This window comes from Pseudophryne corroboree, chromosome 3, assembly GCF_028390025.1.
Source record: "Pseudophryne corroboree isolate aPseCor3 chromosome 3, aPseCor3.hap2, whole genome shotgun sequence".
NCBI lineage: Eukaryota > Metazoa > Chordata > Amphibia > Anura > Myobatrachidae > Pseudophryne > Pseudophryne corroboree.
Window position 1 is genome coordinate 557433988 of NC_086446.1, and position 15222 is coordinate 557449209.

Consider the following 15222-nt stretch of genomic DNA (forward strand, 5'->3'; position numbering starts at 1 on the left):
GCAAAGGGTGCCGTGATTCTAATAGCTCCGGCTTGGCCAAGGAGGCATTGGTACATAGATCTGCAGAGGATGTCGTTGGATGCACCAATTCTGCTCCCTCAACGTCCAGATCTACTAATGCAGGGTCCTTGTTGTCACAAGCATCTGGATCGGCTGTCTTTGACGGCATGGCTGTTGAAACCTCTATCCTAAGATCAAGAGGTTTTTCACAACAGGTAAATCAAACACTGCTCAGAGCAAGGAAACCCTCCTCTGCTCGCATTTATCACCGAATATGGCAAGCCTATATTCAATGGTGCAGTGAAAGAAATATGGATCCAAAATCTTTCAGAGTATCCAGAATCTTAGATTTCCTTCAGGCAGGAATGGATAAGGGTTTGAAGGTGGCTTCCTTGAGAGTTCAAGTTTGAGCATTAACTGTATGGTTTCAAAAGAAAATTGCTACTTTACAGGATGTGCATACTTTTTTTCCAGGGAATGCTGCGCATTCAACCACCTTTTGTTCCTCCTGCAGTACCTTTGGGATTTAAGTCTGGTTCTCAAAGCCCTTCAGGGGGCTCCGTTTGAACCACTTAAGAAAGTGGATCTTAAATGGTTGACAGCTAAAGTACTCTTTCTTCTGACTATGGCATCAGCTAGAAGAGTATCAGATTTAGGAGCGCTGTCGTGTGTCGTCTCCTTTTCTGATTTTTTTATCCAGATAAAGCAGTTCTCAGAACGAAGTCTGGTTATCTTCCAAAGGTGGTCTCTAAGTTTCACCTTAATGAAGAAATTGTGGTCCCGGCTTTTCAGGTAGCGGGACTGTCTGCGGGAGAAGCGTCGCTGGACGTAGTCCGTGCATTAAGAATCTATGTAGATCATACCAGTGCCGTCAGAAAGACATATTTTCTCTTCATTCTCTACGGATTTCATAAGAGGGGATGGCCTGCTACTAAACAGACGATAGCAAGATGGCTTCGAATGACGATTTCAGAAGCATACTCTCGTGCTGATCTCCCTGTTCCGGCTAATGTCTCTGCTCACTCTACACTTAAGGTAGCAGCACAACATGGTGCTTCAGCAGAACAGATATGTAAAGCAGCCACATGGTCTTCCATTAACTCATTCATTAGACATTATGCCTTGGATATCTTTGCCTCTCATGATGCTGAATTTGGGCAAAAGGTTCTCCTGTCCAATCAGGAGCGTCCCCACCACAAAAAATTTGCTTTGGGAAATCCCAATGTTATCCTGTGGATAACCTGTGGACCCATCCGGTGAAATATACGTTATGGTAAGAACTTACCGTTGATAACGGTATTTCTCCTATGTCCACAGGTTTCCACAGGGATCCCACCTTGACGCACCTGATTTGAGAATCTTTATACTCACTAACCTCTTCCCTCTTGCGTGGAAGGGTGTGCATGTGTGTTCTTCTCGCCTGAATAGGGTCAACATAATGTTCCTGCCTAATTGCTTTGGATACAACTGATTTGACTGAGTTGGTGGGCGGGATTATATGGACGAGCCCGGTACATCCTGGGAGGCCACAAAGCTTGTGATCGATTTGGTGCCAATCCGCTGACGCGCAAGTATATCCCAATGTTATCCTGTGGAAACCTGTGGACATAGGAGAAATACCGTTATCAACGGTAAGTTCTTACCATAATGTATATATTGCTCGCTGGATCAGGCTTGCTATCCAGCAGGCTTATTTATCCATCGACAGGATTGCCGGTTCCTAAAGTGGAGGCCCACTCTACTAGGTCTGTGGGTTCTTCCTGGGCGGCTGCCCGGGTTGTCTCGGCTTTACAGCTCTGCCAAGCAGCTACTTGGTCAGGATTGAACAGGTTTGCCAAGTTCTACAAGTTTGATACTTTGGCCTCTGAGGATCTTCAGTTTGGTCAATCAGTTCTGCAGGAACCTCAGCACTCTCCCACCCGGTTTGGGAGCTTTGGTACATCCCCATGGTACTAATGTGTACCCCAGTATCCTCTAGGACGTAAGAGAAAATAGGATTTTAATTGCCTACCAGTAAATCCTTTTCTCGTAGTCCGTAGAGGATACTGGGCACCCGCCCAGTGCTTCGTGTTTCCTGCCCTGTTAGTTCGTTAAGTTATGTTATTGGTTCAGCCGTTTCTGTTCCTGTTCAGTTTGGTTAGCATGGCTTTCCTCTTATTTGTGTGTGCTGGTTCGAATCTCACCACTATTCTGTTACATCCTTCCTCAGGATATGTCTGTCTCCTCGGGCACAGTTTCTAGACTGAGTCTGGTAGGAGAGACATAGAGGGAGGAGCTAGTGCACACTATTGATTTTTTAAAGTGTCCAAGGCTCCTAGTGGACCCATCTATACCCCATGGTACTAATGTGGCCCCAGTATCCTCTATGGACTACGAGAAAATTATTTACCGGTAGGTAATTAAAATCCTATTTTTTCCTCTACTGGTAGAATCTTGGTACAGGTTGAGTATCCCTTATCCAAAACGCTTGGGACCAGAGGTATTTTGGATATCGGATTTTTCCGTATTTTGGAATAATTGCATACCATAATGAGATATCATGGCGATTGGACCCAAGTCTAAGCACAGAATACATTTATGTTTCATATACACCTTATACACACAGCCTGAAGGTAATTTTAGCCAATATTTTTAATAACTTTGTGCATGAAACAGTGTGTGTACATTCACACAATTCATTTATGTTTCATATACACCTTATACCCACAGCCTGAAGGTCATTTAATACAATATTTTTAATAACTTTGTGTATTAAACAAAGTTTGAGTACATTGAGCCACAGAAAACAAAGATTTCACTATCTCACTCTCACTCAAAAAAGTCCGTATTTCGGAATATTCCGTATTTCGGAATATTTGGATATGAGATACTCAACCTGTAATATCCTTTGGTTCCTGACAACTGGTAACTAGAATTTAATTGGTTGCTATGAGCAATGCCTCTTTTTAGTAAATCTCTTTATGGTTGTAAACATAGATGATGTAAAGCAAATTTCTGGTGTTTGTGCAGGACAGCGAGCAGGATTTGAGGCGCAGGGTCACGGTCCTTGATTGCCAGCTGCGCAAGTCAGAGATGGCTCGGAAAACCTTTGAAGTGTCCACAGAAAAGCTGCTACAGTTTGTAGAGGTACGTTTCTGCCATACAGCTGATGTATTATAACATAAGTGTGTTCCTTTGTCCTTTATAGTCCTCATGAAGTATTTTGTACAGTAGCTTTGCTTTTATGGTAATAAAATTGCTCTATACAAACTTGACCAAATATTGTTTTTTCTATGGCATCACATAAAGATAAACTGGATTTTATTTATTTTCTTGATTTTTAACATAGCTAGATGAAATAAAATATGTTCCTGTATTTATTTATTATTGCCCTCTTCATGATGATAGCTTGACTTTCAGACTGAGCTGTGTTCTCTCCTGGGTCTGACTTTTCACACCTCTTTAGTGATTAGGTATGGGTGAAGCCTGCCTGAGAACATAGGGGGTCATTCCGAGTTGTTCGCTCGCAAGCTGCTTTTAGCAGCTTTGCACACGCTAAGCCGCCGCCTACTGGGAGTGAATCTTAGCTTATCAAAATTGCGAACGAAAGATTAGCAGAATTGCGAATAGACACTTCTTAGCAGTTTCTGAGTAGCTCCAAACTTACTCGGCATCTGCGATCAGTTCAGTGCTTGTCGTTCCTGGTTTGACGTCACAAACACACCCAGCGTTCGCCCAGACACTCCTCCGTTTCTCCAGCCGCTCCCGCGTTTTTCCCAGAAACGGTAGCGTTTTTTCACACACACCCATAAAACGGCCTGTTTCCGCCCAGAAACACCCACTTCCTGTCAATCACATTACGATCACCAGAACGAAGAAAAAACCTCGTAATGCCGTGAGTAAAATACCTAACTGCATAGCAAATTTACTTGCGCATTGGCGACTAATCGCTCCGTTGCGACAAAAAAATAACGAGCGAACAACTCGGAATGACCCCCATAGAGAGCTTATTATGGGGCAAATTCAGTATGAATCGCAAGTAGCGATTCGTACAGAATTTTTGCTGAGCGGCCGCATGCACAGCAGGCCCTACTGCGCATGCGCCCACAATTTCTGCGGGGGGCCGCAAAAAATTACGATCGCCTCTGCCTGTTAATCAGGCAGAGGTGGTCGCGGGGCGGCAAAGTGTTGCGGGGGCGTGCCAGCCTAAATGGTGGGCTGGTATGCGTGAACGGGGGCGTGTCGGGGGTGCAGCAGCAGCGGCTGTGTGACATCACACGCAGCCGCTGCGACAACAAAAATGGCGCCGGGACTCCTGTGGCCGCAGGAGTCATCCTTAATTTCTGCTAACAAGCGGGGAGGGGGGGGGGGGGCGCCGGACCCCAGCATATGTGTGCTAATGGTTAGCAAATTCTGCTGATTAGCAGAATTTGCTAACCTTACTGAATTGGCCCCATGTGTTCGGCCTGTCTTGTGAGGTATCCTACATGTAAGAGTTCATTCAGAACTTATTATATTACATGTTCTGTTTGAGCTTGATTCCTCTACCCCTCTTACAGTTATGTGGAAACCTGCCTGTATGAGAACATACAAGAGCTTATTATACTACATGTTCTGTCCAGAGCATGCCTTCTCTACACCTCTTTATTTATTTATTTATTTATTTATAGTTTTTTTATATAGCACAGCATATCCCATTGTGCTTTTCATTTGGAAACAACAGTGATAAGACAAACTGGGTAATAACAGACAGACATAGAGGTAGGAAGGCACTGCTCACAAGTTTACAATCTATAGGGAATTAGGAAGGATACACAAGGATAGGCAGTGGGCACTATCTATAACATAGCGGTCCCACCAGATTGCAAATACAGTCATGATGGGATGTAATTAGATATAAATGCTTCTGCAGGTCATGTGAGCGGCTCAGGAGTTTGGTAGTCTTGACTGAAGAGGTGAGTTTTCAGGGAACGCTTGAAAGTTTGGAGGCTAGGCAGGCTAGGAGCCTTATCGTGCGTGGGAAGGAATTCCATAGGACAGGTGCTGCCCAAAGAAAGTTCTGCAATTGTGAATGGAATGAGTAATCCGTCCAGATGAGAGACGCAGATCTTGTGCAGAGCGGAGAGGTCGTGTTGGGAGATATTTTGAGGTAAGCGCAGAGATATATGTTGGTGTACTTTGGCTAATAGTTTTATATGTGAATAGAAGTATTTTAACTTGAGTACGGTAGAATATGGGCAACCAATGGATGGACTGACAGAGGTTCTGCAGACGATGAACGTCTTGCTAGGAAAATTAGCCTTGCAGTAGCATTCAGAATGGATTGTAGTATTGAGAGTCTTTTCTTGGGAAGACAAGTAAGGAGACTGTTGCAATAATCAATACGGGAGATATTGAGAGCATGAATGAGTTTTTGCAGTGTCTTGTGTAATATACAGTCGTATTTTGGATGTGTTTTTTAGATGCATGTAACATGATTTAAAGAGATTGAATGTGTGGCACAAATGACAGGTCAGAGTCAAGGATGACACCTAGGCAGCGATCTTGTGGGGTAGGGTAAATTGTCAAGTTGTCAACAGTTCTGAAGATATCATGTTGGTAACTACTCTTGGCTTGCTGGAATATAATTAAATCTGTTTTGGAAATGTTGAGTTTGAGGTTGTGAGATGACATCCAAGATGAAATGGCAGAAAGGCATTCAGTGACATGGACCAATACAAATGGTGACAAATCTGGGGAGGATAGATAGATTTGGGTATCATCAGTGTACAAATGATACTGAAATCTGAAGGAGCTGATTAGTTTGCCAAGAGATGAGGTATAGATTAAGAAAAGTAGAGGACCTAAGACTGAGCCTTGCTGTACTCCAGCTGATAGGGGTAGTGAAGAGGAGGTGGAATCAGAGAAGCGAACACTGAAAGAGCGATTAGATAGTTTGGATCAGAACCAAGAAAGGGCGGTGTCCTGAAGACTTAGGGATTGTAGTGTTTGTATTAGAAGAGTGTGGTCAAAATCAGCAGAGAGATCTAGAAGAATAAGAAGTGAGTAATGGGGTCAGAATTGTGTTTTTTCTGAATGGTGGTAATTACAGCATGCTTGAACAGAGACGGAAAGATACCACGAGAGAGAGAGAGATTACAGATTTTAGTTAAGGTTGGCATAAGCACAGGAGACTTGTGAGGGTATACGATCAAGAGAAGAGGTAGTAGATTAGGAGGATCAGAAGAGTGCAGATACTTCATCTTCACTTGGGGGATCAAATGAAGAGAAAGTTCCAGAGGGTTCATGTAGGGAATTGAGCAGGTCACTGACTGAGGGTCAGCATACCATTTCATCTCGGATTTTATCAATCTTCTTGAAGTAGGAAGAAAGTTCTTGTGCAAAATGGAAAGAAATATATTGAAATAAAATTGTGCTCTTAAGATTAATACAAGCTGCCCACAACCAGTGATTGGGTGTCACCAACACCCTAAAATTGAAACTATACAAACAAAAATATCACTGTATATATAGGCGCTACATACATATATTGGAGAACAATTTCACTTATTCCATAAACTGGACTAATGTCCAAGTGGTGCCAATGGATCTCTTAAAGCCACCAGATGCGATGGTCTACATAAGCAGACATTGAAGCATATGTATGGAGCGGACACAGCCAGTCATGTAGTCTCCTTGTTTCCGTAATATTCCTCCATATTTAAATGGACAGATAAAACTCCATATAGTGTAATACAGTTTTCTCTGACGTCCTAGTGGATGCTGGGAACTCCGTAAGGACCATGGGGAATAGCGGCTCCGCAGGAGACTGGGCACAAAAGTAAAAGCTTTAGGACTACCTGGTGTGCACTGGCTCCTCCCCCTATGACCCTCCTCCAAGCCTCAGTTAGATTTTTGTGCCCGAACGAGAAGGGTGCACACTAGGTGGCTCTCCTGAGCTGCTTAGTGAAAAAGTTTAAGTATAGGTTTTTTATTTTCAGTGAGTCCTGCTGGCAACAGGTTCACTGCACCGAGGGACTAAGGGGAGAAGAAGCGAACTCACCTGCGTGCAGAGTGGATTGGGCTTCTTAGGCTACTGGACATTAGCTCCAGAGGGACGATCACAGGCCCAGCCATGGATGGGTCCCAGAGCCGCGCCGCCGGCCCCCTTACAGAGCCAGAAGACAGAAGAGGTCCGGGAAATCGGTGGCAGAAGACGTCCTGTCTTCAATAAGGTAGCACACAGGACCGCAGCTGTGCGCCATTGCTCTCAGCACACTTCACACTCCGGTCACTGAGGGTGCAGGGCGCTGGGGGGGGGGGGCGCCCTGAGACGCAATAAAAACACCTTAGATGGCGAAAAATACATCACATATAGCTCCTGGGCTATATGGATGCATTTAACCCCTGCCAGTTTTTCCTTAAAAAAGCGGGAGAAAGGCCGCCGAGAAGGGGGCGGAGCCTATCTCCTCAGCACACAAGCGCCATTTTCCCTCACAGCTCCGCTGGAAGGACGTCTCCCTGACTCTCCCCTGCAGTCCTGCACTACAGAAACAGGGTAAAACAAGAGAGGGGGGGCACTAATTTGGCAGATTAATCAATACAGCAGCTATATAAGGGAAAAACACTTATATAAGGTTATCCCTGTATATATATAGCGCTCTGGTGTGTGCTGGCAAATTCTCCCTCTGTCTCCCCAAAGGGCTAGTGGGGTCCTGTCCTCTATCAGAGCATTCCCTGTGTGTGTGCTGTGTGTCGGTACGTTGTGTCGACATGTATGAGGAGGAAAATGGTATGGAGGCGGAGCAATTGCCTGTAATAGTGATGTCACCCCCTAGGGAGTCGACACCTGACTGGATGGTCTTATGGAAGGAATTACGTGATAGCGTCAGCACTTTACAAAAGACTGTTGACGACATGAGACAGCCGGCAAGTCAGTTAGTACCTGTCCAGGCGTCTCAAACACCGTCAGGGGCTCTAAAGCGCCCGTTACCTCAGATGGTCGACACAGACCCAGACACGGACACTGACTCCAGTGTCGACGGTGAGGAAACAAACGTATTTTCCAGTAGGGCCACACGTTACATGATCACGGCAATGAAGGAGGTTTTGAACATTTCTGATACTACAAGTACCACAAAAAAGGGTATTACGTGGGGTGTGAAAAAACTACCCGTAGATGAAGCGTGGGTTTCCCCCCGATAAAAAACTGCTAATTTCTAAAAAAATTATTGGCATTATACCCTTTCCCGCCAGAGGTTAGGGCGCGTTGGGAAACACCCCCTAGGGTAGATAAGGCGCTCACACGCTTATCAAAACAAGTGGCGTTACCGTCTCCTGATACGGCCGCCCTCAAGGAGCCAGCTGATAGGAAGCTGGAAAATATCCTAAAAAGTATATACACACATACTGGTGTTATACTGCAACCAGCAATCGCCTCAGCCTGGATGTGCAGTGCTGGGGTGGCTTGGTCGGATTCCCTGACTGAAAATATTGATACCCTGGACAGGGACAGTATATTATTGACTATAGAGCATTTGAAGGATGCATTTCTATATATGCGAGATGCACAGAGGGATATTTGCACTCTGGCATCAAGAGTAAGTGCGCTGTCCATTTCTGCCAGAAGAGGGTTATGGACGCGACAGTGGTCAGGTGATGCGGATTCCAAACGGCATATGGAAGTATTGCCGTATAAAGGGGAGGAGTTATTTGGGGTCGGTCTATCGGACCTGGTGGCCACGGCAACGGCTGGGAAATTCACCTTTTTACCCCAGGTCACCTCTCAGCAGAAAAAGACACCGTCTTTTCAGGCTCAGTCCTTTCGTCCCCATAAGGGCAAGCGGGCAAAAGGCCACTCATATCTGCCCCGGGGCAGAGGAAGGGGAAAAAGACTGCAGCAGGCAGCCTCTTCCCAGGGACAGAAGCCCTCCCCCGCTTCTGCCAAGTCCTCAGCATGACGCTGGGGCCTTACAAGCGGACTCAGGTACGGTGGGGGGTCGTCTCAAGAATTTCAGCGCGCAGTGGGCTCACTCGCAAGTGGACCCCTGGATCCTGCAGGTAGTATCTCAGGGGTACAAATTGGAATTCGAGACGTCTCCCCCTCGCCGGTTCCTGAAGTCTGCTTTACCAACGTCTCCCTCCGACAGGGAGGCGGTATTGGAAGCCATTCACAAGCTGTATTCCCAGCAGGTGATAATCAAGGTACCCCTCCTACAACAGGGAAAGGGGTATTATTCCACGCTGTTTGTGGTACCGAAGCCGGACGGCTCGGTGAGACCTATTTTAAATCTGAAATCCTTGAACACTTACATACAAAGGTTCAAATTCAAGATGGAGTCACTCAGAGCAGTGATAGCGAACCTGGAAGAAGGGGACTATATGGTGTCTCTGGACATCAAGGATGCTTACCTCCATGTCCCAATTTGCCCTTCTCACCAAGGGTACCTCAGGTTTGTGGTACAGAACTGTCACTATCAGTTTCAGACGCTGCCGTTTGGATTGTCCACGGCACCCCGGGTCTTTACCAAGGTAATGGCCGAAATGATGATTCTTCTTCGAAGAAAAGGCGTCTTAATTATCCCTTACTTGGACGATCTCCTGATAAGGGCAAGGTCCAGGGAACAGTTAGAGGTCGGAGTAGCATTATCTCAAGTAGTACTACGACAGCACGGGTGGATTCTAAATATTCCAAAATCGCAGCTGATTCCGACGACACGTCTGCTGTTCCTAGGGATGATTCTGGACACAGTCCAGAAAAAGGTGTTTCTCCCGGAGGAGAAAGCCAGGGAGTTATCCGAGCTAGTCAGGAACCTCCTAAAACCAGGCCAAGTGTCGGTGCATCAATGCACAAGGGTCCTGGGAAAAATGGTGGCTTCTTACGAAGCGATTCCATTCGGCAGATTCCACGCAAGAACTTTTCAGTGGGATCTGCTGGACAAATGGTCCGGATCGCATCTTCAGATGCATCAGCGGATAACCCTGTCTCCAAGGACAAGGGTGTCTCTCCTGTGGTGGTTGCAGAGTGCTCATCTTCTAGAGGGCCACAGATTCGGCATTCAGGACTGGGTCCTGGTGACCACGGATGCCAGCCTGAGAGGCTGGGGAGCAGTCACACAGGGAAGAAATTTCCAGGGCTTGTGGTCAAGCATGGAAACGTCATTTCACATAAATATCCTGGAACTAAGGGCCATTTACAATACCCTAAGTCAAGCAAGGCCTCTGCTTCAGGGTCAGCCGGTGTTGATCCAATCGGACAACATCACGGCAGTCGCCCACGTAAACAGACAGGGCGGCACAAGAAGCAGGAGGGCAATGGCAGAAGTTGCAAGGATTCTTCGCTGGGCGGAAAATCATGTGATAGCACTGTCAGCAGTGTTCATTCCGGGAGTGGACAACTGGGAAGCAGACTTCCTCAGCAGACACGACCTCCACCCGGGGGAGTGGGGACTTCACCAAGAAGTCTTCCACATGATTGTGAACCGTTGGGAAAAACCAAAGGTGGACATGATGGCGTCCCGCCTCAACAAAAAACTAGACAGATATTGCGCCAGGTCAAAGGATCCTCAGGCAATAGCTGTGGACGCTCTGGTAACACCGTGGGTGTACCAGTCAGTGTATGTGTTCCCTCCTCTGCCTCTCATACCCAAGGTACTGAGAATCATAAGAAGGAGAGGAGTAAGGACTATACTCGTGGCTCCGGATTGGCCAAGAAGGACTTGGTACCCGGAACTTCAAGAGATGCTCACGGAGGACCCGTGGCCTCTACCTCTAAGAAAGGACCTGCTCCAGCAGGGACCCTGTCTGTTCCAAGACTTACCGCGGCTGCGTTTGACGGCATGGCGGTTGAACGCCGGATCCTGAAGGAAAAAGGCATTCCGGATGAAGTCATCCCTACCCTGATCAAAGCCAGGAAGGATGTAACCGTGCAACATTATCACCGTATTTGGCGTAAATATGTTGCGTGGTGTGAGGCCAGGAAGGCCCCTACAGAGGAATTTCAACTGGGTCGTTTCCTGCATTTCCTTCAAACAGGACTGTCTATGGGCCTAAAATTAGGGTCCATTAAGGTTCAAATTTCGGCCCTGTCAATTTTCTTCCAGAAAGAACTGGCTTCAGTTCCTGAAGTTCAGACGTTTGTCAAGGGGGTACTGCATATACAGCCTCCTTTTGTGCCTCCAGTGGCACCTTGGGATCTCAATGTAGTTTTGGGGTTCCTAAAATCACATTGGTTTGAACCACTCACCACTGTGGACTTAAAATATCTCACATGGAAAGTGGTAATGCTGTTAGCCCTGGCTTCAGCCAGGCGTGTCTCAGAATTGGCGGCTTTATCCTATAAAAGCCCTTACCTAATTTTTCATACGGACAGGGCAGAATTGAGGACTCGTCCTCAATTTCTCCCTAAGGTGGTTTCAGCGTTTCACTTGAACCAGCCTATTGTGGTACCTGCGGCTACTAGGGACTTGGAGGACTCCAAGTTGCTGGACGTAGTCAGGGCCCTGAAAATATATGTTTCCAGGACGGCTGGAGTCAGAAAATCTGACTCGCTGTTTATCCTGTATGCACCCAACAAGCTGGGTGCTCCTGCTTCTAAGCAGACTATTGCTCGTTGGATTTGTAGTACAATTCAGCTTGCACATTCTGTGGCAGGCCTGCCACAGCCAAAATCTGTAAAAGCCCATTCCACAAGGAAAGTGGGCTCATCTTGGGCGGCTGCCGGAGGGGTCTCGGCTTTACAACTTTGCCGAGCAGCTACTTGGTCAGGGGCAAACACGTTTGCTAAATTCTACAAATTTGATACCCTGGCTGAGGAGGACCTGGAGTTCTCTCATTCGGTGCTGCAGAGTCATCCGCACTCTCCCGCCCGTTTGGGAGCTTTGGTATAATCCCCATGGTCCTTACGGAGTTCCCAGCATCCACTAGGACGTCAGAGAAAATAAGAATTTACTTACCGATAATTCTATTTCTCGTAGTCCGTAGTGGATGCTGGGCGCCCATCCCAAGTGCGGATTGTCTGCAATACTTGTACATAGTTATTGTTACAAAAATCGGGTTATTATTGTTGTGAGCCATCTATCCAGAGGCTCCTCTGTTATCATGCTGTTAACTGGGTTCAGATCACAGGTTGTACGGTGTGATTGGTGTGGCTGGTATGAGTCTTACCCGGGATTCATAAATCCTTCCTTATTGTGTACGCTCGTCCGGGCACAGTATCCTAACTGAGGCTTGGAGGAGGGTCATAGGGGGAGGAGCCAGTGCACACCAGGTAGTCCTAAAGCTTTTACTTTTGTGCCCAGTCTCCTGCGGAGCCGCTATTCCCCATGGTCCTTACGGAGTTCCCAGCATCCACTACGGACTACGAGAAATAGAATTATGGGTAAGTAAATTCTTATTTTCTCTAACGTCCTAGTGGATGCTGGGAACTCCGTAAGGACCATGGGGAATAGCGGGCTCCGAAGGAGGCTGGGCACTCTAGAAAGATTTAGGACTACCTGGTGTGCACTGGCTCCTCCCACTATGACCCTCCTCCAAGCCTCTGTTAGATTTCGTGCCCGGCCGAGGTTGGATGCACACTAGGGGCTCTCCTGAGCCCTTAGAAAGAAAGTATAATTTTAGGTTTTTTATTTTCAGTGAGACCTGCTGGCAACAGGATCACTGCAGCGAGGGACTAAGGGGAGAAGAAGCGAACTCGCCTGCTTGCAGCCGGATTGGGCTTCTTAGGCTACTGGACACCATTAGCTCCAGAGGGATCGACCGCAGGCCCAGTCCTTGGTGTTCGGTCCCGGAGCCGCGCCGCCGTCCCCCTTACAGAGCCAGAAGCAAGAAGAGGTCCGGAAAATCGGCGGCAGAAGACATCAGTCTTCACCAAGGTAGCGCACAGCACTGCAGCTGTGCGCCATTGCTCCTCATGCACACTTCACACTCCGGTCACTGAGGGTGCAGGGCGCTTGGGGGGGGGGCGCCCTGAGCTGCAATAAAAACACCTTGGCTGGCAAAAATACCACAATATATAGCCCTAGAGGCTATATATGTGGTAAATTCCCCTGCCAGAATCCAGAAAAAAGCGGGAGAATAGGCCGCGGAAAAGGGGCGGAGCTATCTCCCTCAGACACACTGGCGCCATTTCTCCTTCACAGATCCGCTGGAAGGAAGCTCCCTGGCTCTCCCCTGCAGTCTACACTTCAGAACAGGGTAAAAACAGAGAGGGGGGCACTAAATTTGGGCGCAATACATATATAATATAAAAAGCAGCTATAGGGGACATAACTTAGTTAGTCCCTGCATTATATAGCGCTCTGGTGTGTGCTGGCATACTCTCACTCTGTCCCCCCAAAGGGCTTTTGTGGGTCCTGTCCTCATTCGGAGCATTCCTTGTGTGTGTGCGGTGTGTCGGTACGGCTGTGTCGACATGTTTGATGAGGATAATGATGTGGAGGCGGAGCAGATGCCTTTAGAAGGGATGTCACCCCCTGCGGGGCAGAGACCTGAGTGGATGGGCTTATGGAAAGTAATGAGTGCACGTATAGACTCCTTATATAAGAAAATCAACGACATGCCAAATGTGGGACAGCCGACTTCTCAGCTCGTGCCTGCCCAGGCGTCGCATGGGTCGTCAGGGGCTCTAAAACGCCCGCTACCTCAAGCAGACCCAGATGTCGACACGGATACTGACACCAGTGTCGACGACGATGAGTCAAACCTGATGCCCACTAAGGCCATTCACTGTATGATTGAGGCAATGAAAGAGGTGTTAAACATTTCTGATATAACTACTGCTACCACTAAAAAGGGTATTATGTTTGGAGAGAAAAAACTACCCGTAGTTTTTCCCCCATCAGATGAATTAAATGAAGTGTGTGAAGAAGCGTGGGCTTTCCCTGATAAAAAATTGGTAATTCCTAAGAAGGTACTAATGGCGTTCCCTTTCCCGCCAGAGGATAGGTCACGTTGGGAAACACCCCCTAGAGTGGATAAAGCGCTCACACGTTTGTCTAAAAAGGTGGCACTACCGTCTCCGGATACGGCCGCCCTCAAGGAACCTGCTGATAGAAAGCAGGAGGCGATCCTGAAGTCTGTATATACACACACAGGCATTATACTTAGGCCAGCTATTGCGTCAGCTTGGATGTGCAGTGCTGCCGCTGCGTGGTCAGATAAACTGTCAGAAAATATTGACACATTAGACAGAGACACAATCCTGTTAACCATAGACCATATAAAAGACTCAGTCTTATATATGAGAGATGCACAAAGGGAAATCTGCCGATTGGCATCTAAAGTAAGTGCATTGTCCATTTCTGCTAGGAGAGGCTTATGGACTCGCCAGTGGACAGGAGATGCAGATTCAAAAAAGCACATGGAAGTGTTACCATATAAGGGTGAGGAATTATTTGGGGATGGTCTCTCGGACCTAGTTTCCACAGCAACGTCTGGGAAGTCAGCATTTTTACCCCATGTCCCCTCACAGCCTAAGAAGGCGCCGTTTTATCAGGTTCAGTCCTTTCGGACCCAGAAAAACAGGCGTGGAAAAGGCGGGTCCTTTCTGTCCAGAGGCAGAGGTAGGGGAAAAAGACTGCAACAAACAGCAGGTTCCCAGGAGCAAAAGTCCTCCCCCGCTTCTTCCAAGTCCGCCGCATGACGGTGGGGCTCCACAGGCGGAGCCAGGTACGGTGGGGGGCCGCCTCAAGAATTTCAGCGATCAGTGGGCTCGCTCACAGGTGGATCCCTGGATCCTTCAAATAGTATCTCAGGGGTACAAACTGGAATTCGAGGCGTCTCCACCCCACCGGTTCCTAAAATCTGCCTTGCCGATTGCTCCCTCAGACAGGGAGGCGGTGCTAGCGGCAATTCACAAGCTGTATTCCTAGCAGGTGATAATCAAGGTACCCCTACTTCAACAAGGCCGGGGTTACTATTCCACACTATTTGTGGTACCGAAACCGGACGGTTCGGTGAGACTCATTTTAAATTTGAAATCCTTGAACACATACATTAAAAAATTCAAGTTCAAGATGGAATCGCTCAGGGCGGTTATTGCGAGCCTGGACGAGGGGGATTACATGGTATCCCTGGACATCAAGGATGCTTACTTGCATGTCCCCATTTACCATCCTCACCAGGAGTACCTCAGATTTGTGGTACAGGATTGCCATTACCAATTCCAGACGCTGCCGTTTGGACTGTCCACGGCACCGAGGGTATTTACCAAGGTGATGGCGGAAATGATGATACTCCTTCGAAAAAAGGGAGTTTTAATTATCC

At 47.4% G+C, this 15222-nt stretch overlaps 1 protein-coding gene across 4 annotated transcripts in view; it reads left to right on the forward strand.

Annotated features, from left to right (window-relative positions):
• STXBP4 (syntaxin binding protein 4) overlaps positions 1 to 15222 on the forward strand; it is a 506433-nt gene that overhangs the window by 267457 nt on the left and 223754 nt on the right. For 3 of the 4 annotated variants that reach the window (XM_063961265.1, XM_063961264.1, XM_063961263.1), the window contains exon 13: positions 3010 to 3126. The exons of the other annotated variant lie outside the window; for it this stretch is intronic. In XM_063961265.1, coding sequence (XP_063817335.1) covers positions 3010 to 3126 — 117 coding nt within the window. The remainder of the gene's footprint in view (positions 1 to 3009; positions 3127 to 15222) is intronic. 4 annotated transcript variants of the gene reach the window in all.